This window comes from Mustela lutreola, chromosome 1, assembly GCF_030435805.1.
Source record: "Mustela lutreola isolate mMusLut2 chromosome 1, mMusLut2.pri, whole genome shotgun sequence".
NCBI classification, from domain to species: Eukaryota; Metazoa; Chordata; class Mammalia; order Carnivora; family Mustelidae; genus Mustela; species Mustela lutreola.
The window spans coordinates 150,820,298-150,844,886 of NC_081290.1; the positions used below are offsets into that span (position 1 = coordinate 150,820,298).

General features: G+C 47.2%; 1 protein-coding gene across 2 annotated transcripts in view; it reads left to right on the forward strand.

The window, feature by feature from the left end:
- Positions 1 to 24,589, forward strand: part of SCARA3 (scavenger receptor class A member 3) — a 53,559-nt gene extending 28,970 nt beyond the window's left edge. For both annotated transcript variants that reach the window (XM_059176454.1, XM_059176448.1), the window contains exon 6: positions 21,460 to 24,589. In XM_059176454.1, coding sequence (XP_059032437.1) covers positions 21,460 to 21,911 — 452 coding nt within the window. In that variant the 3' untranslated portion in view covers positions 21,912 to 24,589. The remainder of the gene's footprint in view (positions 1 to 21,459) is intronic.

Genomic DNA, 24,589 nt, shown 5'->3' on the forward strand with positions numbered 1-24,589 from the left:
TGCCGTCAGCACCACTTTGTTCATGAGCCCATTGGGGGATGACAGGGGTGACTAGAGAAGAAGGCTGACTAGATACTGTGACTATCTCACATTATAGGTCATGCTATATCCACTTGATTGTTAGAATCCACTCCTGCTGAGCTCACCCTTTGGAGAATATTCACAGAAGACACAAATGTCTTCATCCTTCAGAGAGGATTATTCACATAACTCTTCCCCAAATTTTCTTGTCACCAGTTTTCCAGTCGTGTTTCTTCTAAGTCCCTGACCATCCAGCCAAAGCATTGGCCACAGTTGTAAACTAGGCCAGAATCTTCTCTTCCTCCACCAGCTGGTCATAGGGAACTCCCCATAATTCCATAGGTGCAGGCTGGGAGAGAGATGGTAGTATAGTAGAAGTAGGGACCATGGCTATTGGGCCACTTTATCCTGTAACTTAACTGGTGCATTCAGGGCCTGCTCAGGCCTGATTACATATATACCACTTCCATTGGATGACGGAATGTGTCTCTGTATGCCCAGCTTTGTAACTCAGTGGGTCAGGAAGTACCCAGTTCAGATGGGCAACTCGGGTGTCATGGTAACTTGGTGGCCCATGGCTAGCATCTGGTCTCTACCCAAGCCCTAACACAGCCCAAGAGCTTTTTCTCAACAGGAGAATAGTGTGACCCACAGAGGATGGCATGGCTTTGCTCCAAAATCCGAAGGATCAATAGTGTAGTTCATTTATAGGGGTCTCCCAAAGGCCCCATACAGCATCCCTACCATCACTGCCATGTTAAACACCATTGGGTCTGCAGGATCATATGGCCCAAGGGGCAAAGCAGCTTACCCCATAGCCCAGACCTGTTGCAGAGCCTTCTCTTGTCCTGGGTGCCACGCAAAGCCAGCACCTTTTCAGGTCACTCAGTAAATGGGCTGGAGTAATACACCCAAGTGAGGAAGACGTGTACATTGCCCCCACTAGGCATACCTCTTTTTTCATTGTAGGAGGGGCCAAATGAAAGTTTAATCTTCACCTTAGAAGGGATATCTCAACATGCCCACATCTCTGGACCACTAAGAATTTTACTAAGGTAGAAAGCCCTTGAAATTTTTTTTAAATTTATTTGAGAGAGACAGAGGAAGCATGAGCAGAAAGAGGGAGAAGCAGACTCCTCACTGAGCAGGGAGCCCGATGCAGGGTTCGATCCCAGGACCCTGAAATCATGATGTGAGCGCAAGGCAGACACTAAACCGACTGAGCCATTCAGGTGCCTCAAAGACACTTGAATTTTTGTCATATTTATATTCCCCCTGACACATAAATGTCTTGCAAAGAGCAAGCTACTACTTACTCGCTCACTAGGTTCAACTGGTATGATATCATCAGTGTTATGGAAAGGAGATCAAGTTCCCTGTGAACTGAAGTATGACATAGAACTGCAGCAGTGAGATCCCCTGAGGCCAGACAGTGAAGGTGTATTGCTGGTCTTGTCAGCCGGAAGCAGACTGCTTCTGGAGGGCCTTATGAACAGGTATGGAAAAACAACAACAACAACAACAAAACAATTCCCAAATCAATAGCTGCATCCCAGGGATGTGTTAATTTTCTCAGGCCATGAAACTGCATCTGGTACAGCAGCCACCAGTTGGAATCAACCTTGTTCGGCTTATGAAAATTCACTGTTGCCATGGTCCACCTGTCCTCTGCACTGGCCAAATCAGCAAATTTCAGGTTCTTGGTGGGGGCACTCACCTCTGCAGTCCCTCCAGGAATGCAGGATTGCATTGGTTTTAGTATTTTCCTAGGTAGAGGCAGTGCCTCTTGGCCTTTCCACCATAAAATCCCTTACTCCATGGATCCAGGAACCAATGTGAGGTTCTGCCAGATTCTCAGCATGTCTGTTCCAGTTATGCAATGCAGAACCACGGAAACAACCACAGGATGGATTCAGGGGTCCACTGGACTTCCTGTGAGATGGACCTCAGTTATAACCCCATTGATCACCTGACCTCCATAAGTCCCCAGCTCAGACTGGAGGGCCACAAGGGGATTGGGGTCTCCCGGAATCGGTGTCCATTCAGAGCCAGTATGTGGTAGTTCCCCCAAAAGGCTGATTATTTCCTTTTCCCAAGTGCACAGTTATCTTGGTAAAAAACTGTAGGTCCTTTTGGGAAAGGCTGGGAAAATTAATATAAATATTTGATGTGTACTGGGGTCCTTCCTCAAGGGTACCCAGCTTCCCTTTCATCTAAGTCATTTTGGGTTTGTAAACTGCCTCAAGTCTGAGGAGAAGCCATGACTGTTTTATAATTCAGATAGACTTTTGTTCACTTGACCTAGAATTTCTCTGCTTATCCAGAACAAGTAAGAATTTCATAGGTTTCCTATCTATTTCACCTCTAGGCACACTATGACCAACTAGCCAATACCATGGGTCTGTGCATGTCAGCCTATCCCCATCACTGCACTGACTCTGCTATCTATTATGGTACCCAGGCTCTCCTTGCCTTAGGCAGTTGAGTGCCACAATTAGGTATTTGCCACCCCAGGATCCAATTACTGTCATTGTGGTTTGTTTCCCAGTTTGGAGACTGTAGTTCTCCCTGCAAGGTCTGGCCTACAAAGAATGATCGTAGAGCTCTTCAAGGATTCTAAGACTCTCCTCACAGGTTTTTTCTCATAGTCATGGTGAAAGTCATGTCTTCTGGATCTTCCCAGGGTGAGTGAGTGGATCTCAGAGGATCAACCCACTCCAAAATCCCACCCTCCCTGTCTTTGGATCCCTTTCTTTACATGAAATCAAGGCAGACCCAGTATTTTTCACTCACTCCCTGTGGGTCTTTTTGCCCATGCTTCAGCCAATGAAACAAACAAACTGTTAGACTCTTTCTAACTCCCCAAGATGCAACATTATTTAGAAAATCTCTGCTTAGTCAGCCCCTGTGAATGAATTTTGCCTGATCCAACATTATGTTTCTTCCACCATTATCCCACACCTTTAGTATTCACTACCACAAGTAGTCCCCAGATATCTATCTGTACGAATTAGAAAACTCAGGTAATTCTTTTGGAGTATAGCACACCTCCTTGTGGGCCATTACTTTACCTCATTGTTAGGGTCCTGCTGAGAACTGAGTCTAGTTATAGGTCTAGAAGCAAAGAGGGATGGGGAGGTGGGTTCTCAGGAGAATCGGCATTGTCTTGCTTGGCAATGGGGGAGGCCACTGTCCTCTCCTCAGGCAAGGCAGGTTCAGACACAGGTTGAGAGGTCATTTTTTAAAAGATTTATTTGTTTATTATTTATATATAGAGAGAGAGTACAGTGGGGAGAGGCAGAGGGAGAGGGAGAATTTCGAGCAGACTCCCCTGCTGAGTATGGAGTCCAATGAGGGGCTGAGTCCCACAATCCTGAGATCATGATCTGAGTCAAAAATCAAGAGTCAGATGCTTAACTGAGTAGCCCAGATGCCTCAGGAAGTCACTTATACTGGGGGTGGAGAAACTGCTTCCACTGCCAAAGATGACTCATCATAATTTAGGGGTCCAGTGTCCCCAGATTCATCAGGGTCTTCCCATATACCCCCAATCCAACTTTCAGGATCTCATTCCTTCCCAGTCAAAGCCTTTATTTTAACAGTAGACTCCCCAGGAAGCTGGGAATTAGACCTGCATTGTAATTCAGCCAGTCACAGGATAAGGTATGTTAGATTTTCAACAATTTCATCCCTTTAGCTACAGGAGATAAGGGCAGACATAGATTGCAGGTCATTTATGTAACACTTGAGCTGGGAATTTGAATCCCAAGCCCAACCTTTTCTTTCCCCACTTTGTCCAGTAACACTAGGAGCAACCAATCCTCATTATACTCATTATTTTGATAAAAAGTGTTTGAAAGTATCATACACATGGGCACCGAGACCCTTGCCTCTCATAAGTGGTTCATGAGGAGTCCCCAGTACTTTTCATTTCTCTATTATCACATATGCCTTGGACCATTAGACTGCCTTTACTACTTAGAAATAAAGTCATTAGCATCTTTAAATCTTAGATTAGAGAGTCAATTCCAGAAACCCCAGATCAACTTAGAAAACTCATGTTTAATATTGTGTTCCTTTAAAATCACTCTTGGTACCAAAATCTATATTGGCCTGGGTTCTCTGGAGAAACAGAACCAACTAACAGGATATATATATATCCTGTGTCCATTAAGATCTCTGAAAAAAGATATTGATTTACTATAAGGAATTGAAGGAGTTGGCTCACACATTATAGAAGCAAGGAAAGCCCAAAATCTGCAGTGTGAGTCAGCAAACAGGAGACCTGAAGAGCCAATGGTTGCATTATATTCTGAGTCCAAAAATCTGAGACCCAGGAGAGCTGATGGTGTCATTGCAGTCTGAAGGCTGGCAGGGTCAAGAGCCAAGAAAAGCCAGTGTTTCAGTTCAATCCCAAAGGCAGGAAAGAGCAGATGTCCCAGTTTGAAGTAGTCAGACAGGTGGAGTTCCCTTTTAGCCTTTCTGTTCCATTAAGGCATTCAACTGATTGAATGAGACCCACCCACATTGGGGATTTATTCAGTCTACTGATTCAAATATTAATCTCATCCTAAGACACCCTCACAGGCATACCCAGAATAAAGTTTGACCAAATATCTGGGCACTGCATGGCCTAGTCAATTTGACATATGACATTAATAATCAGACCTGAGAAAGAGGGAAGAATAAGTTAGGTATAATAGAGTCAGCAGAAGATGAGCAGAAGAGTTCCAGGTGGAGGGAGCAATACATGCAAAGGTCCTGGGGAAAGCGTAGGGCATATACATTATTTTATTTAATGCCCAGGATCTCTGAAACTGTGAACCCAAAAAGCCCGCAGTGAAGAACTAGATGCCACATGAGGTCTAGCCAGGCTCACACACCTATCAAGGAATGGAAGCAGGATTCAAATTCAAGGCAGTTGAGATCCAAAGTCACAAGCTGTCTTGAATGGCCTTCTCCTTTCCTTCTCCCCAGGCTGTTCCGTGTCTTTGCTGTGGGCTTTTCCTGTCTACTCCCCATCAGTTTCCCCAGCAAGGGGCTGACCTCATCTTCCCCTCAGGGTACCTCCATCCCCACCTTACCCCTAGATTCCATATCAAAGGGGGGTTCCCTGGCCCACTCCTTCAGTTCACTTGAAATGCTCTATGGCTTCTGCTTATGAGAAGTTCATTGTGAAATGAGGACTGTATTCATCTGCTCAGGCTGCTGATGCAAAGTATTTACTGACTAGGAGGCTTAAAGAACAGAAATGTATTGTCTCACAGCTCTGGAGGCCAGAGTCTGATATCAAGGTTGGTCCCTTCCGAGGGCTCTGAGCCTCTGTTCTAGGCCTTGGCTTGTAGGTGGCCAGCTTCACCCTGGGTCTCTTCATCTTCTCTCTGTGCATGTCTTTCTCAGTTTCCAGTTTTCCCTTTTCATAAAGATACCAGTCATATTGGATTTGGGGTTACCTAGTGGCCACATTTAAAATTGATTCAGTGAAGACTCTGTCTCCAAGGAAAGTCTTATTCCAAGGTACTGGGGGTTAGGACTTCAGAATATGAATTTTGAGGGGACCCAATTCAATCCCTAACAAATACTATTACTTTTTCATTCTACTTCTTCACAGCAGTAGACCCAACAGTTTTTGTCTTGCAAAAGAGTCCAAAAGAACTCCTAATCGGGATTCTTTTACACTAGGAATCTGGATGGCTATACCCAGGTTCCCTGAACCCTTCCCGAGGAAGCATGTGTCTTGATGGGAAGAATGTTCAACCTGCAAATATAACTAGTCTTGCCTGTAGATAAAAGAATTAGTTAGCTACTGAGATATGGCAGTTCCAGAATTTATGGTTTGCAGTTTGGGGGCCAAACATCTGGGCCTGATAACCTAGGGAGCTCCAAGGATAAAGAAGGCTAGAAGCCTCAGGAAGAAGGGAGGGTCCCATGATCCTAGACAGCTCTGTTCTCTCTGCAGAGCACAGACTTGGAACCAGCCTCTATTTTGCTTTAACATTTAATCTCAAACATACATTGCCCTTATTTTATATTAGTGAGCATTTCTACTGACACTAGGGTTTTGTTTTTTTTATTTACTCTAGATTGGTGATGTTGGGTGGGGGTAGGTCTTGTTTGCCTGCTGTCATATTTTTGCAACAAAGCCAGGTACTGAGTGTTTCTTGGGTAACTGAAATCTTCCCTCAGTATTTTACCTAAAATATGTATCTCTAGGATGCAATCTCTAGGATACAATCTCTAGGATGCGTTTTTCCAGCAAAGGCCTTACTAGGTAGTTCTTGCGGTTCATTCTCTGGTCATTTTGTATTTTCGTTGGATTGAGCCCAAGAACAAGTGGATTACAAGGCTTTCCCAATGTCAAAGCACATTCACACACTTTGTTTCATTTCAGCCTCAAAACCACCTTTGTATAGTAGACAGGCAACATCAAGGAGTCGGTGTCTTTATTTTACAGAAAGGGGACCTGAGACTGGGGAAGGTGAAGGCACGAACTCAGTGGCACCCTATGATTTTAAAAACTGACCCCTTGTCGTGGCTCTGAGATGCACATGTCCAGTGTCCAGCCTGAAGAAGAGGCACTGAGAGCATGAGCTTGAGGATACCAAAAAGGACTTTCCTCCCAGGTCCTGCCTAGGTGTAGAGGTGCGGGCTGGAGAGTGAAGAAAGGGGTGATGATACTCAAAGTGTTGGAGGGGAGCCTCATTCTAAGTATTATCCAGTTAGAGCCATGGGAGTTTATATCTGCTCGTGTCCTGATAATGGCAGCGTTCTCATCCAAGCACCTCATCTTAGTGAGCAAGAAAGGTGGCACATTTGTTTCAGCCACTTCCAACTCTTGTTCCTGCACGGCTGTCTACATTCCTCTTGGTTTGTTAAAGCAGCAGCACATGTAAATACTTTCTCATCAGCAAGAGAATTTCAGGTACAAAATGTACATCCCTTCCTAAAGGAACTTGTTTCTCATTCTTTCCTGCACAGACAGGTGCTGCCAGCCTCTCATGTTGGAACTGGCAGTGAGGTCTCCCCCTGGCTGGAGCTCAGCTGCTCTCTAGAATACAGGGGGTAAGACAGCAGGGACCACAGCCAACGGGGAGGTGCTGAGTGCGGACTGAAGGGCTGGACTCTTAAATGATGTGGGAGAGGAGTCTGACTTTTAAGTTTGCTCTGAGTCTGTAGACAGAATCACTTCATCGTCCCAAGCCTCTGTTGTTTGTTTTTGTTCTTCATCTGTAAGGGAAAGGATAAGACCAGCTCGTCTTTGAGACTCTTTTAGCTCCATTTGCTCAACAGAGAGCCTGTGATACTTCCGTAGTCTTTGTCCCTCCCATAAGATTGTTCCCTCTTCCTATTCTGTAGGATGATTTCTGTGTCTGTGATAGACAGTGTCTGTGCTGGGACTGTCACTAGGGAACTGGAGAGAGGAAACCATCGTTGCTTAGTAGATGAGTGACCTTGGACAAGGCTCTTGGCTACTTTCAATACAGTTTCCCTCATCTACAAATAGGAGCATTAATACCTGCCTTACTTATATGCTGTGGGGTAGCCATGAGTATCATTGCCAGCAATGGGTATGAACAAGTTTTTGTAAACTGTAAAAATGTGTCCCAATTTCAGGATGATTCTGAATCTAATTTGCTTGTTGATGGGCTCCTTGTCTCAATGACCAAAAACCCAGCAGAATGCCTGCCCTTGGAAGGCACTCAGGAAACATTTGCCCAGTGAATGCATAATGAAAGCATAAACAAGGCTAGAAGCTAAGGGAGGGGAGCAAGGAAGGTGACACTTGGCCTATTTTTTTCTTTTTTGAGAGAGAGAGAGAATGCATGCATTCAAGTGCAGAGGGGCGGAGGGAGCGAATCTTAAGCAGGCTCCACACCCAGCACAGAGCCCAACACGGGGCTCAGTGTCACCACCCTGAGATCAGGGCCTGAGCTGAAATCAAGTCAGACACCTAACCAACCGTGCCACCCAGCTGCTCTGACACTTGACCTATTTCTGACACACTCGTGCTTACTATGCATAGTCCTGGAGGACTGTTTACTAGGTCCCTACCACCTTATTGGTCTTAAACTCTGTTTATTGTCTCCCCAGCACCACTGAATGAAGCTGAACGTTCTATTTGAATTCTCTGCCCCTTCTCAATTCTTTACGGCAATTGCACACACAGCCTCCTTTCCTCCTGAATCTTGGCAGTCCTGAACTCCAGCCCTGAAGAGGCTGTTGAAAACCCAGCTTAGCTTCTCAGCCTGACAGCTGCAGCCTTCTGTCTGCCTTCTCAGGGGCTCTGCCCACATGAATCACTAATCAACAAATGCCTTGAGAAGCAACGTGGCCAAGAGGGCCAGGCTTTCAGGGGTCTCCCTTCTCCTTGTGATTTGGCCTTTGGTCTCTCTCCGAAGACATCAGAAGGATGTCTTGCTACTTGATCTGATGATCTGATGATTCAGATTGTTCTCCATGGGAGAAGTTCGGTATGCTGCCATCTACTGTGTCACCGAAGTAGAAGTCCATTGTCATTGGTCATTTTTCCCGTGTTCCTCAGGTGACAACAGCCAACATCGACAGCCCCTGACCCAAGCTAATATATTCACTGAATGGAGGGAAGCCTGAGGTGCAAGGAGGGACAGACACTTACCCAGTCATCTGATTTGTTAATATCAGACCTGGGGCCCAAACCCAGGTCCCCCAAAGGCGAGGCCAGTGCTCCTTCCATGGCACCGGCCTTCCAAGAGGCGCCCTTCCCGTTTCTACTTCTTTCTGTCCTTGTAGGCTGGCCTGCGGCTTTGGACCGTGGGAGGTACTGTGGGCCCTTCCTGCCCACGCGCTACCCCACCCATGGGTGGGCCGTGTTGAGTGCTGACAGACTTGCTGCTTCTGTGCACACGCGTGTGCGCGCGCACACACACACACACACACTCTCTCTCTCTCTCTCTCTCACACACACACACACACCCCTCCTTCTCCTCTGGATTCCCGGTGCAGACCAGGAGCAGACCACCTACTTGTACCAGACATGCAGTCAGTTGTGGCTCTATCCTAATGGGCCAGGATGGCCTAATTATAGTCTCTGGCTTCCTGGGTAATTATGGGCCTCCCCAGAACTCCAGGGTGCCCCATGCCTCTCCCCCCAACTCTGCACCTCAGCCACTGCTCCTCGGTTTCCTCCTTTGCTTTAAATGTCCCTCCACTGCCCAGTGCAGGACCCAGCCCCCCACTCCTCTGCCCTTAGCCCTACTCATACTAGGATCTGATTATGGGCTGTGTCAGGGGCACCCTGTCCTGCAGAGTGCCTCGGTCAGCCTCTGTCCACATTCCTGGCTCCTAAGCTCACCACCAAGCTATGGTTGTTTACTTCCTCCCGGCTAGACCCAGGGCCGCCGGCTCTCCCCACTGACTGCATGATTCATGGCTGGCCCAGGAGGGACTCGCAAGGGCTCGGCTCACCTTCAGGTTCCCCTTCCCCGCTTTGTGGGGACCCTCCCTCTCCTCTGGGCAGTACCAGGCAGGAGGCCCCAACAGGGGGAGGCCAGGGGGAACTGGGGACTGAGGAAAGGGCCAGGAGCCCCCAGCCACAGTGTGATGAGGACCAGAGGCAGCAGGGTCGGGGGAGGGAGCATGGGTTTCAGGGTTTCAGGTCTGGCTTTGAATCCTATCTTTACCCCCTTCCTGCTGATGGCTTTAGGCAAGCAGCCAGCCTCTGCACCCCTGTTCCTCATCTCTAGAATGGGACAGCAAGCTCAGTGTGCAGCGCTGACACGGGAGAGGCTTGGCAGACACACGTTCGCTCCTCGCATGGTCCTTCCCTTTTCCAAGAGAAGGCAGGTCACGGACATGTTAGAGTGAGCTGGGGCTGGGTGTCATAGGCACACCGACACAGGGCTGGCTCCATCCACTGGCCCTGATGAGGGCAGCGAGGGAGGCCTGGGAAGTTGTCCCAGATGAGGCCACCCTGCCTGATGTCCTCAAGGGGACTGTCTAGGGCATCCTTCTGTGTTCTCAGAGACAGGGTCAGTGGGTACAGCCACCACCAGGGGTGTGGAGAGGGAGGTGGCTCTTTCCCCTGAAGACCTCCTTCCACTCAGGCTGGGGGCTGCCGCCTCCTGGGGCAGAGAGGTGGGCACACAACACACCTTCTCTCCAGGCTCGTGGGTGCCCAACCTGCTCCATCCAGGGAAGGCTCCAGGAGCTCCCCCCAGAAGAGGAGGCTGCGGGGGTTGGTGGGCAGAAGAGAGGGCCTTTACCCTCTGCCTTCTCTCCCTTACGACTGGCATAGAGACCCTGAGAAGCCTTTGCAGCCAGCTGCTCCCAACCTTGAGCAAGAGAGGAGGGGGACCCGATGAAGACAGTGGGGGAGGCGAGGATGGGGTCCTCAGAGAGAGTGAGGGGGCTCCTGCTGGACCTGGAGACTGCTCAAAGCAGGGTAACCTTGTCGAGAGGAGGCTGCTCTTGCTTTTCCTGGCTTATGGCTGGAAACAGGGAGTGTGGAGCCCTCCATCTGGGAACAAGAGTGGAAGGCACAGCCATGGCTGGAAGTCAAGCAGGTGAGGAACCAGGAAGCTGTGTTCCCAGAGCAAGCAGACACTGATCCCAAAGAAGCAGGCCGGGGAACAGGGACAGAGGCAGGAAGAGGGGTCTTGGCGGAGCTCCAGGGGCCCTTCGGAACTGTCATGGGTGACTCTCAATTTTCTAGATGAGAGCTGAGCTCCCGAGTGGGCAGAACTTGCCCATCGTAACTCCAGGGCCCTCTGACTCCCAGCCGCCCACCCAGCCTCCAGGGGCCTCTCCACCTCCTAAGTGCTCTGCTTTTCCAACCTCAGCAGGCTCACATGCCGAGTCCAGAACCGGGGTGAAGACCAGCGCCATGATTTTGCCAGCTCCTAGCAAGTCCTGCCAGGCAGCGGGGGGGGTGTCCCCAACATGGGCCCCTCCCTGTCCCAGGTGGTTCAGGCTGCCCCGTTACGGGCTGCAGGACAGGGAGAGGGGCTGAGCGGGGGAGGAGGGCCTCTACAAACCTGTCTCCGGGCTGCTTCCAGGCCAGGTGCCCCCTCCAGAGCCAGCCAGCCTTACCCCGGTCCCTGCCAGCGGGGTGACAGAATCCCGGCCTGTGCAGCTGGCAGGCCACGTGAGCCAAGCCCACACAGGGCACATCGCCTGTGAGGGGGAAAGTGGGCATGGGCAGGCGGGGGCAGAGAATGGCTGGAAGGTTTTTATTGGCCTTCATGGGGCTGACTCTGTCTGGGCTCCAGTTTCCAGTTTAGATCCCAGTTTAGATCTGAAAGAGGGTGGTGTCACTGACACTCTGTTCCCCAGAAACCGTCGGGGAAGCAGACACAAAGGGAGGTGGCGGCGGGGAGCTTGGGCAGCAGGTAGCATCAGCCAGGATTCACAGCCACGGTGTCTTCATCAGCTGGGGAGGAGGCCCTGGCGCCACAGACCTGGGTCATAGCCTTGGGCAGGGCTCCCAGCTGCAGGATCCCTCCTCCCTGAGAGGCCCACCTGGGTTCTGGTTTCCGCTCAGGGGCCCCTGAGAATGCTGCTTCACCTCCCTGGGCTTTTTCATTGCCTCCTCTGTAAAATGGAATTGGACTGGCTCCCACCTGGCTCGAAAATGCTGGAAGTCTTTCGCAAGAGGACTGATGTAGCCGCTGCATTCTCAGGAAGAGCTGAGTCCGGGCATGAGAATTCAGCCCTCAGGCCAGCCCTGGGGGCTGCTCCCACCGCCCCTACCCAGCGTCCTTTGCAGAGACCACTGAAGAAAGCCGGGTCTTTGCTTGGCCTTTGTTGTATGGTCTTCATGAGGCCGGAGGATCCTCTTTCCTCCATGCTCCAGGCATTGAGAGATGCCTTGGGCAGAGTGGTGGCCAGACCGTGCTTTCTATTTTCAGGGTTGGTACAACTCTGGGAGGTGGTGACTTTCAGACCCACATTTTCAGAAGGATATTACCGTCCTCTGACCCCTGGCTTGGGAGCTAACCTGGGCTCTTTAAGGACAGACCACATCTTCATCTCGACTTTTCCCCCAGGTGCTGGGCCAGAGTCATGTGGGAGCAGAGAGCCCTCAGCTGTGGGGGGGAGCTTTCCCTGCCATGTGCCAAGCTCCATGCCCAGGGCGGGAGATGTGAGCTGTGGCCCTCACTCTCTTGCTGGGGTTCCACAGTCTAGTTGAGTTCACCAGATAGGCACCAAGGGTTTGCTTTCACTGTACTGCACATTTTTTTATTTTAATTTTTTAAATTAATATATAATGTATCTTTAGCCCCAAGGATACAGGTCTGTGAATCGCCAGGTTTGCATACTTCACAGCACTCACCATAGCACATACCTTCCCCAATATCCGTAGGCCAACCATCGTCTCCCTATCCTCTCCCCACAGCAACCCTCAGTTTGTGAGATTAAGAGTCTCATGGTTTGTCTCCCTCCCGATCTCATGTTGTTTCATTTATTCTTTTCCTACCCCCCAGGCCCCTGACATTGCCTCTCAACTTCCTCACATCAGGTACATCATATGATAATTGTTTTTTTCTGACTGACTTATTTCACTAAGCATAATACCCTCTAGTTCCATCCACGACATTGCAAATGGCAAGATTTCATTTCTTTTGATGGCTGCTTAGTATTCCATTGTATATATATATACCACCTCTTCTTGATCCATTCATCTGTTGATGGACATCTCGGTTCTTTCCATAGTTTGGCTATTCTGGACATTGCTGCTATAAACATTGGGGTGCATGTGTCCCTTTGGATCACTACATTTGTATCTTTAGGGTAAATACCCAGTAGTGCGAATGTTGGGTCGTAGGGTAGCTCTATTTTCAACTTTTTGAGGAACCTCCATGCTGTTTTCCAGAGTGGTTGCACCAGCTTGCACTCCCACCAACAGTGTAGGAGGGTTCCCCTTTCTCCGCATCCTCACCAGCAACTGTCATTTCCTGATTTGTTAATTTTAGCTATTCTGACTGGTGCTAGGTGGTATCTCATTGTGGTTTTGATTTGTATTTCCCTGATGCCGAGTGATGTGGAGCATTTTTTCTTCTGTCTGTTGGCCATCTGGGTGTCTTTTTTGCAGAGATGTCTGTTCATGTCCTCTGCCCATTTCTTCTTTTTTTTTTTTAAAGATTTTATTTATGTATTTGACAGAGAGAGACCACAAGTAGACAGAGAGGCAGGCAGAGAGAGAGAGGGAAACAGGCTCCCTGCTGAGCAGAGAGCCTGATGTGGGACTCGATCCCAGGACCTTGAGATCATGACCTGAGCCGAAGGTAGCGGTTCAACCCACCCAGACACCCCCTCTGCCCATTTCTTGATTGGATTATTTGTTCTTTTGGTGTTGAGTTTGATAAGTTCTTTATAAATTTTGGATAGTAGCCCTTTATCTGATATGTTGTTTGCAAATATCTTCTCCCATTCTGTCAGTTGTCTTTTGGTTTTGTTAACTGTTTCCTTTGCTGTGCAAAAGCTTTTGATCTTGATGAAATCCCAATAGTTCATTTTTGCCCTTACTTCCCTTGCCTTTGGCGATGTCCCTAGGAAGAAGTCGCTGTGGCTGAGGTCAAAGAGGTTGCTGCCTGTGTTCCCCTCAAGGATTTTGATGGATTTCTTCCTCACATTGAGGTCCTTCATCCATTTTGAGTCTATTTTCATATGTGGTGTAAGGAGATGGTCCAGTTTTATTTTTCTGCATGTGGCTGTCCAATTTTCCCGAAACCATTTGTTGAAGAGACTGTCTTTTTTCCATGGGACATTCTATCCTGCTTTGTCAAAGATTAGTTGACCATAGAGTTGAGGTTCTATTTCTGGGCTTTCTATTATGTTCCATTGGCCTATGTGTCTGTTTTTGTGCCAGTACCATACTGTCTTGATGATGACAGCTTTGTAATAGAGCTTGAAGTATGGAATTGTGATGCCACCAACTTTGGCTTTCTTTTTAAACATTCCTTTGTCTATTTGAGGTCTTTTCTGGTTCCATATAAATTTTAGGATTATTTGTTCCATTTCTTTGAAAAAAATGGATGGTATTTTGATAGGGATTGCATTAAACATGTAGACTGCTTTAGGTAACATAGACATTTTCACAATATTTGTTCTTCTAGTCCATGAGCATGGAACATTTTCCCATTTTTTTGTGTCTTCCTCGATTTCTTTCATAAGTACTTTATAGTTTTCTGAGTATAGATTCTTTGCCTCTTTGGTTAGGTTTATTCCTAGGTATCTTATGGTTTTGGTGCAGTTGCAAATGGGATTTGCAATTAAGGACTGGCTCCTTAATTTCTCTTTCTTCTGTCTTGTTGTTGGTGTAGAGAAATGCAACTGATTTCTGTGCATTGATTTTATATCCTGGCCCTTTACTGAATTCCTGTACAAGTTCTAGCAGATTTGGAGTGGAGTCTTTTGGGGTTTCCACATAAAGTATCATATCATCTGCAAAGAGTAATAGTTTGACTTCTTCTTTGCTGATTTGGATGCCTTTAATTTCTGACTGCTGAGGCTAGGACTTCTAGTACTATGTTAAATAGCAGTGGTGCTAGTGGATATCCCTGCCGTCTTTCTGACCTCAGTGGAAAAGCTCTTAGTTTTTCTCCATTGAGAATGATATTCGGGGGCGCCTGGATGGCTCAGTGGGTTGAGCCGCTGCCTTCGGCTCGGGTCATGATCTTGGGGTCCTGGGATCGAGTCCCGCATCGGGCTCTCTGCTCAGTGGGGAGCCTGCTTCCCTCTCTCTCTCTACCTGCCTCTCTGTCTACTTGTGATCTCTCTCTGTCAAATAAATAAATAAAATCTTTAAAAAAAAGAGAGAGAGAGAGAATGATATTCGCTGTGCGTTTTTCATAGATGGCTTTGATGATATTAAGGTACTTATTCTCTATCTCTACACTTTGAAGAGTTTTGATCAAGAAAGGATGCTGTACTTTGTCACATGCTTTTTCAGCATCTATTGAGAGTATCATACGGTTCTTGTTCTTTCTTTTATTAATGTATTGTATCACATTGATTGATTTGCGGATGTTGAACCAAACTTGCAGCCCTGGAATAAATCTCGCTTGATCATGGTGAATAATCCTTTTAATGTACTGTTGGATCCTCTTGACTAGTATTTTGGTGAGAATTTTTGCATCTGTGTTCATCAAGGATATTGGTCTGTAATTCTCTTTTTTGATGGGATCTTTGTTTTGTTTTGGGATCAAGGTAATGCTGGCCTCATAAATTGGGTTTGGAAGTTTTCCTTCCATTTCTATTTTTTGGAACAGTTTCAGGTGAATAGGAATTAATTCCTCTTTAAATGTTTGGTAGAATACCCCTGGGAAGCCATCTGGCCCTGGGTTCTTGTTGGTTGGGAGATTTTTTTTTTTAATTTTTTATTTTTTATAAACATATATTTTTATCCCCAGGGGTACAGGTCTGTGAATCACCAGGTTTACACACTTCACAGCACTCACCAAAGCACATACCCTCCCCAATGTCCATAATCCCACCCCCTTCTCCCAAACCCCCTCCCCCCAGCAACCCTCAGTTTGTTTTGTGAGATTAAGAGTCTCTTATGGTTTGTCTCCTTCCCAATCCCATCTTGTTTCATTGATTCTTCTCCTACCCACTTAAGCCCCCATGTTGCATCACCACTTCCTCATATCAGGGAGATCATATGATAGTTGTCTTTCTCTGCTTGACTTATTTCGCTAAGCATGATACGCTCTAGTTCCATCCATGTTGTCACAAATGGCAAGATTTCATTTCTTTTGATGGCTGCATAGTATTCCATTGTGTATATATACCACATCTTCTTGATCCATTCATCTGTTGATGGACATCTAGGTTCTTTCCATAGTTTGGCTATTGTGGACATTGCTGCTAGAAACATTCGGGTGCACGTGCCCCTTTGGATCACTACATTTGTATCTTTAGGGTAAATACCCAGTAGTGCAATTGCTGGGTCATAGGGCAGTTCTATTTTCAACATTTTGAGGAACCTCCATGCTGTTTTACAGAGTGGCTGCACCAGCTTGCATTCCCACCAACAGTGTAGGAGGGTTCCCCTTTCTCCGCATCCTCGCCAGCATCTGTCATTTCCTGACTTGTTGATTTTAGCCATTCTGACTGGTGTGAGGTGATATCTCATTGTGGTTTTGATTTGTATTTCCCTGATGCCGAGTGATATGGAGCACTTTTTCATGTGTCTGTTGACCATCTGGATGTCTTCTTTGCAGAAATGTCTGTTCATGTCCTCTGCCCATTTCTTGATTGGATTATTTGTTCTTTTGGTGTTGAGTTTGATAAGTTCTTTATAGATTCTGGACACTAGTCCTTTATCTGATACGTCGTTTGCAAATATCTTCTCCCATTCTGTCAGTTGTCTTTTGATTTTGTTAACTGTTTCCTTTGCTGTGCAAAAGCTTTTGATCTTGATGAAATCCCAATAGTTCATTTTTGCCCTTGCTTCCCTTGCCTTTGGCGATGTTCCTAGGAAGATGTTGCTGAGGCTGAGGTCGAAGAGGTTGCTGCCTGTGTTCTCCTCAAGGATTTTGATGGATTCCTTTCGCACATTGAGGTCCTTCATCCATTTTGAGTCTATTTTTGTGTGTGGTGTAAGGAAATGGTCCAATTTCATTTTTCTGCATGTGGCTGTCCAATTTTTGTTGGGAGATTTTTGATGACTGTTTCAATCTCCTTACTGGTTATGGGTCTGTTCAGGTTTTCTATTTCTTCCTGGTTCAGTTGTGGTAGTTTATATGTCTCTAGGAATGCATCCATTTCTTCCAGATTGTCAAATTTGCTTGCATATAATTGCTCATAATATGTTCTTATAACTGTTTATATTTCTTTGGTGTTGGTTCGATTCCACACTCCTCTTTAATTCATGACTTTATTTATATGAGTCCTTTCTCTTTTCATTTTGATAAGTCTGCCAGGGGTTTATCAGCCTTACTAATTCTTTCAAAGAACCAGCTCCTGGTTTCATTGATTTGTTCTATTGGGTTTTTTTGGTTTCTATTTCATTGATTTCTGCTCTAATCTTTATTATTTCTCTTCTCCTGCTGGGTTTAGGCTTTCTTTGTTGTTCTTTCTCCAGCTCCTTTAGGTGTAGGGTTAGGTTGTATATTTGAGACCTTTCTTGTTTCTTGAGAAAGGCTTGTATCACTATATGTTTTCCTCTCAGGACTGCCTTTGCTGTGTCCTACAGATTTTGAACCATTGTGTTTTCATTATCATTTGTTTCCATGAATTTTTTCAATTCTTCTTTAATTTCCTGGTTGACCCATTCATTCTTGAGAAGGATGCTGGTTAGTCTCCATGTATTTGGGTTCTTTCCAAACTTCCTCTTGTGGTTGAGTTCTAGCTTCAGAGCATTGTGGTCTGAAAATATGCAGGGAATGATCCCAGTCTTTTGGTACCAGTTGAGACCTCATTTATGACCCAGGATGTGATCTATTCTGGAGAATGTTCCATGTGCACCAGAGAAGAATGTGTATTCCATTGCTTTGGGATGGGATGTTCTGAATATATCTGTGATGTCCATCTGGTTTAGTGTGTCACTTAAGGCCTTTATTTCCTTGTTGATCTTTTGCTTGGATGATCTGTCCTTTTCAGTGATGGGGGGTGTTAAATTTCCCTACTATTATTGTATTATTATTGATGTGTCTCTTTGATTTTGTTATTAATTGGTTTATATAGTTGGCTGCTTCCATGTTAGGGGCATAGATTTTTAAATTGTTAAATCTTCTTGTTGGACAGACCTTTTGAGTATGATATAGTGTCCTTCCTCATCTCTTATTATTGTCTTTGGCTTAAAATCTAATTGATCTGATATAAGGATTGCCACCCCAGCTTTCTTTTGATTTAGCATGGTAAATTGTTTTCCACTCCTCACTTTAAATCTGGAGATGTCTTTGGGTCTAAAATGTGTTTCTTGTAGACAGCATATTGATGTATTTTGATTTTTTTATACATTCTGAAACCCAGTGTCTTTTGATTGGAACATTTAGCCATTTACATTCAGGGTAACTATTGAGAGATATGAAACCCATGCCATTGTATTGCCTGTAGGGTGACTATTACTGTATATTGTCTCTGTTCCTTTCTGGTCTACTACTTTTAGGCTTTCTCTTTGCTTAGAGGACCCCTTTAATATTTCCTGTAGAGCTGGTTTGGTGTTCACAAATTCTTTTAGTTTTTGTTTGCCCTGGAAGCTTTTTATCTCTCCTTCTATTTTCAATGACAGCCTAGCTAGATATAGTATTCTTGGCTGCATGTTTTTCTCATTTAGTGCTCTGAATATATCATGCCAGTTCTTTCTAGCCTGCCAGGTTTCTATGGATAAGTCTGCTGCCAATCTATTATTTTTACCATTGTATGTTACAGACTTTTTGTCCCGGGCTGCTTTCAGGATTTTCTCTTTGTTGCTAAGACTTATAAATTTTACTATTAGGTGATGGGGTGTGGACCTATTCTTGTTGATTTGGGGGGGGGGGTCTCTACACCTCCTGGATTTTGATGCTTGTTCCCTTTGCCATATTAGGGAAATTCTCTACAATAATTCTCTCCAATATACCTTCTGCTCCCCTCTCTCTTTCCTCTTCTTCTGGAACCCCAATTATTCTAATGTCATTTCATCTTATGGTATCACTCATCTCTTGAATTCTCCCCTCATGGTCCAGTAGTTGTCTCTCTCTCTTTTGCTCAACTTCTTTATTCTCTGTCCTTTGGTCTTCTATATCACTAATTCTTTCTTCTGCCTCATTTATCCTAGCAGTAAGAGCCTCCATTTTTTATTGCATCTCATTAATACCTTTTTTTATTTCAGCTTGGTTAGATTTTACTTCTTTTATTTCTCCCAAAAGGGCTTTTATTTTTCCAGACTGGGTTTCTGTAATATCTTCCATGCCTTTTTCAAGTCCAGCTAGCACCTTGAGAATCATCATTCTGAATTGTAGATCTGACATATTACCAATGTCTGTATTGATTAGGTCCCTAGCCTTTGGTACTTCCTCTTGTTCTTTTTTTTTTTTTTGAGGGGGGGGGGGGTTCCGCCTTGTCATTTTATCCAGATAACAATATATGAAAGAGAGAATAAAATACTAAAAAGGTGGCAAAGACCCCTGGAAAATATGTGTTAACCAAATCAGAAGAGACCCCAAATCGTGGGGGGAAGATAAGGGGTAGAAAGAAGTTAAAAAAATTTTTTTTAGAAAAAAGAAAATATATATATTAGACTGGTGCATAGAACAGAGTCATCTACTTAATTTTGGAAGTACTTTGGTCTCTTAGAAGAAACTACCTCCCAAAACTTTAAAGAAAGAAAAACTTATACACACACACACACACACACACACACACACACACAAAATAAGGTTAAACACGATTAAGGGATGGAATATGACTATAAAGATGAAAACTTAAGAAAAATTATAAGAAAGGAGTTGTTAGGAGAAGTTGGTTGGGAAGAGAAAGAAAAAGAAAGTGGAGAGAATTTGCTCAGGCTGGAGACTAGAACAAAGCCCTGTGCTAGATTTAGGGTATATTTTGATCAATTAGAAGAAGTTGTATCCCAAAATTTTTTAGAAGAAAAAACCCTATGTGTATACAAAAAATAGTTAGATACAATGAAGGATAAAATATGACTATAATAATGAAGGTTCAAAAACATTTTTTTATGAAAGGTATTGTTAAGATAAACTAGTTAAAAAAACGTTAAAAGAGGAAAGAGTAAAAGTTAGAAAAAATTAGAATAAGAAAAAAATAAAATTTAAAAAATGAATTAACTTTGTAAGACTAAAAAATCATGGGGAGAAAGCCATGAATTCCATGCTTTGCTTTCTCCTCCTCTGGAATTCCACTGTTCTCCCTGATAAGTGAACTTGGTCTTGGCTGGATTTCTTGCTGATATTCTGGGGGAGGGGCCTGTTGTAGTGATTCTCAAGTGTCTTTGCCCCATGCGGAATTGCACTGCCCTTGCCAGGGGCTCGGCTAAGTAACCTGCTCGAGTTCGCTTTGGGAGCTTTTGTTCCCTGAAGGCTTTCAGTAGAGTTCTGGAGGACAGGAATGAAAATGATGGCCTCCCTATCTCTGGCCTGGAACAATCAAGAGCTCGGGGTCCCACTCCTCAGTGTGCCCTCAGAGAGAAGCACTCAATCACTCCCACCTCCCTGGCCTCCGACAGCGCTCCCAGTTCACCCAGCCTGTGACCGAGCATCTCTGTCTCTGGCACACAGCCCCGCCTGGAGTCTCCAAACCTAGCAGATCCCTGAGCTCCCAGTGGGGGTCTCCCTGGATCTTGTGGGTTCCCTGCTCAAAGAGCAGAGGCCTGACTGTGCCACGGATCACAGTTTAAGGTATCCCTGAGAGCTCACTCCTCGGCTCCATCTCTGTAGCCAGCTTCCCTGCTCTCATACCTACAAGGTCTGCAACACTCAGACACCCCTGATCTTTTTGTGACCCTGTGTGGGTTCCATCCCCACTTAGCCTCTGGAGCGACGTCCCTCAGTGGAGCAGACTTTTAAAAGTCCTGATTTTGTGCTCCATTGCTCTGCCGCTTGCCGGGAGCCGGCCCCTCCCCCCACAGTCTATCTTCCCGTCACTTTGGATTCACATCTCCACAGGTCCTACCTTTCAGAAAGTGGTCGATTTTCTGTTTCTAGAATTGCTGCTCTTCTTCTCTTTGATCTCCTGTTGGATTTGTAGGTGTTCAGAATGGTTTGATAAACTATCTAGCTGATCTCCTGCGACCTGATGTCAGCTCAGCCTGCTACCTCTCTGCCATCTTGACTCCTCTGTATTGTGACTTCTTTTTCTACACATCACCTAGAAGATTCAGCAAGTAGTATCTCGGGAACTCAGAGAACAGGCTGGGGTGGTCAGGGTGGGCCTCCTGGAGGAGCCGTCCTTTTTCTGGGCTGTTGCACCCATGCACTCATTCTGGGAGGGGTCTGCCTCTCACACCTCGATATTTGGTTTTCTGACCCATGTCACCTGACTGCATCTCTGGTCCCCTGACCATCATGGGCTCTGCCTAGGGTTTGATGTCCGTGGGGCAGGGGCTTGTATCCAAGACCTTGAGAAGGTATAGAAGGCCAGGCTGGCCTCCAGACCTGGACAGACAGTCCTGGACAGTCTTGGCCATTTCCCAGACCTGTCCAGGTCTCTCAGTTCCCATCCTGAGCCCTGAAGTCAGACCTGTGCACCAGGTCTCAGGCTTACACACCTTGTCTCTGAATCCCTGCTTGCCTGCAGGGGAGTCTTCCTGTCCCCCTTCGCAGGTGCTGTGGCAGACATAGAGAAGTCATGGAATAAGCCAGAGCTCCCAGAGCCTGCAGCTGGCTGACCTGGCCTTGGTTTCTGGCCACTCTCAGGCTCGTCGCTATGACCCGTGCACCACACCTACATCGTGAGAAAGCCTCATGACCTGCCCTCGTGTACTGACTTCTCCCTTCTTTTCTCTGGCCCTAGGTGCCCCTGGCCCTCCAGGACCAAGAGGACTCAAAGGAGACATGGGCATGAAAGGACCCATTGGCAGCAGAGGACCCAAAGGAGACCCTGGCAGCTTGGGCCCACCGGGACCCCAGGGTCCTCAGGGACAGCCTGGAGACACAGGACCTGTGGGAGAAAGGGGTCCGGTTGGCCTTCGAGGTTTCCCAGGCCTCAAAGGCTCAAAGGGAAGCTTTGGAAATGGAGGCCCAAGAGGACAGCCAGGCCCCAAGGGGGATGTGGGGCCCGCAGGATCAGAGGGATCCCCAGGGTCTCCAGGACCCCCCGGGCCTCAGGGAAAACCAGGAATTGCTGGGAAGACAGGGTCGCCGGGCCAGCGGGGGCCCATGGGGCTTAAGGGTGAACCAGGGATACAGGGGCCCCCAGGACTCCCAGGGCCCCCAGGCCCACCAGGAAGCCAGAGCCTCTACTAAAAGCCCCAGTCCCAGACACGGCTATGCAGAATGGCAGGAAGGGTCCCAGGGCAGAGCAAGCCGCCCAGAAAGCCACACCTATAGATAGTGGTGGTAATTTGATCCCAAAGGGGCTTCCCCCCACCGGCCTGCCCCTGCACCTATGGGCTCCCCAGTACTGACTGTACCATAGAAAGCAGCCCCTCATGCACACACGCACACACACACGTACACACACACACCTTTCTCTGCTGGCCAGGGGAGCCAACCAGGTTTCCCAGGCTGGGCAGGAGGAGAGGGCGGGAGGACACATCCCCTGTCCTGTGACTGAGCCTGCCAGGGAGGTGACTACCTTGGGAAGAAGGTCTTGAACCTATTTCTGAATTGCTGACCCACTCAGTTTTCCAGCATCTTCAGAACCAACCTAGCTAGCAGTTCCCTGTGGCTCCCAGCGGTTGGGAAGACTCAGGAAAACCTTTGCAGAAGATGTAGTACAAACTCTAGGGACAAGAGGGATTTGGCCACCCAAACACTCTCCTCCTAAGCATGGGAACAGAGTCCCAGGAGCTGCCCCTGCCTTACACAGATCAGAGGGTCCCCACCTGTGCTGCTGTCCTTAGGCTCTGGGCACCATGGTCCCAGGAGTTGCACAATTTTTTCATGTCTCCAGAAAGTTCTTCCACATCATCCTTGCCCTCCTTCTCCCAGGAGCATCCCAGAAGAATGCAAGCAGGAGTCTCATCTGCATGGGAAGACTATCTAGGCCCTGGAACATTCTGCCAGAGTGGTGCCCTGCAGCTGGGACCCTGAAGAAAGGTGGGGGTGGGGGGCAGGATCAAGTGTGAAGAGGCTGGGGTCACCGGGCTGTGTGTGGGGCTGGCTCCCTTGCTCCGAGCCAGGCTGGCCTGCTCCATTCCCCTCTGTGGGGCTGACGGAGATGGGCCCCCTCTGTGGTGGCTGAGGGAGATGGGCCCTCTCTGTGGTGGCTGACGGAGGGTCAACCCCGGCAGCTCTCCCCTCCTGCACCTGGCTCTCCTGCCCACAGCCGCCCTCTGATCTCCCCCAAACATGACTCAGAACAGCCGAGGCCTCTCTGCTTGAGCAGCAGGACTGGACTCGAAGACAGAAGGGCCTGAATGTCCACAGGGGACTCACTTTGACATCACCCCTCACCCCCTTCCTGTGCACAGGCACAGAAGGGAGCTCTGGGACATCCCCCCAGCCTGGTCCCGAGGCTAAACTGGTTGTCAAGCTGCCCTCCTTTGGGTTTGACAGATTCCCGCCACTCCTGGGCTGGGGGCATGGAGCTGTCTCCTCCCCGGCCCCGACTCAGACTCCAGCTCCTTCCTTCCTTCCAAAAGCCTCACAATGCCACCTCCCTTCTCGTCATAGGTGTGCAACTGGCTTGCACTCCCGCCTGCCCCCACTGCCATGTAATCCTGTCTACCTATGATATCATGAGACATAGTATTACTGACTCAGTAAAGATCTCTTTCCAGAAGGGAGGTGTCTTCTGGTCCTTTCTGCCCCCAAAGGGGCATTAATGCTTTCAGGAGCTCTGCCTCACCTGTCCTGGAAAGAGAACCAGTGGACGAGGAGGTCCCCCAGATACTCAGTGTGGAGTTTGGGTCTCCCCCTCTGCCCCTCCATCTAGAAATACTGAGTTCTACCAGGAGCTCACAGTTGTCCCGTTGGGGCCAGGGACCAAGAGGATATGGGGGAATTACCCACAATGAGTAGGAGCCCAGTGGGCTGAAATGGACCAGGCCAAAATGGGTCCTGGACATCTAAGGGATACCTTCCCGAGGCTTCCCTCTCCTGCCTCTAAGACTGGCAGGTAAAAGAGAAAAGGAGGAAGAGACCAGGCTAGACCCCCAAAGGCCTGGCTTTCCAGGAACCCCAGGAAACAGAAGACAATGGGGTACCCTGAGAATCAGCCACGCCTGCCCCAGGAGGCTGGAGTGTGTGAGGGGAGCTCGGCCCTCGGGGGCTGGCTTGGAAAGCACAAGTCTAAGTCCATCTAGGCTGCTACCAAAAAAAACCACAGACTGCTGACTTACAAACAACAGACATCTATTTCTCACAGTTCTGGAGGCTAAAAGTTCATGATCAAGGTACTGGCAGGCTTAGAGTCTGGTGAGGCCCTGCTTCCTGGCTCATAGCTGGTCACATGCTCACTGAGCCCTCACAGGGAAGGAAGTGGGAGGGAGCTCTCCCGAGTCATTAATTCCATTCATAAGGGCTCCACCCTCAAGACCCAGACACTTTCTAAAAGCTCCATCTCCTAATACCTCCACACTGGAGGTTAGGGTTTCAATAGATAAATTTTGGGGAGGCACAATTGTCTGTGGTAAGTAACACAATGTATTCATTTGCTAGTGAAACACGGCCTCGTGTAAGTCCTATGCCCTGTTTTGCTTTTGTATTTTGCGTTTTTGTATTTTTGTATTTTCTCCAGAGAAACAAAACCAATAGACTATCCAGTAGTCCCCTGCTATCTGTGAAGGATATGTTCCCAGACCTGCAGTGGGTGCCTAAAACCACAGATAGTCCTAGACCCTATATATATTTTGCTTTTTTTCCCCAAATATACATACCTATGATAAAGTTTAATTTATAAATTAGGCACAGTTCAGAGGTTCACAACAATAATAAATAGAACAATTATAACAATCTGCTATAATAAAATTCTAAGATTA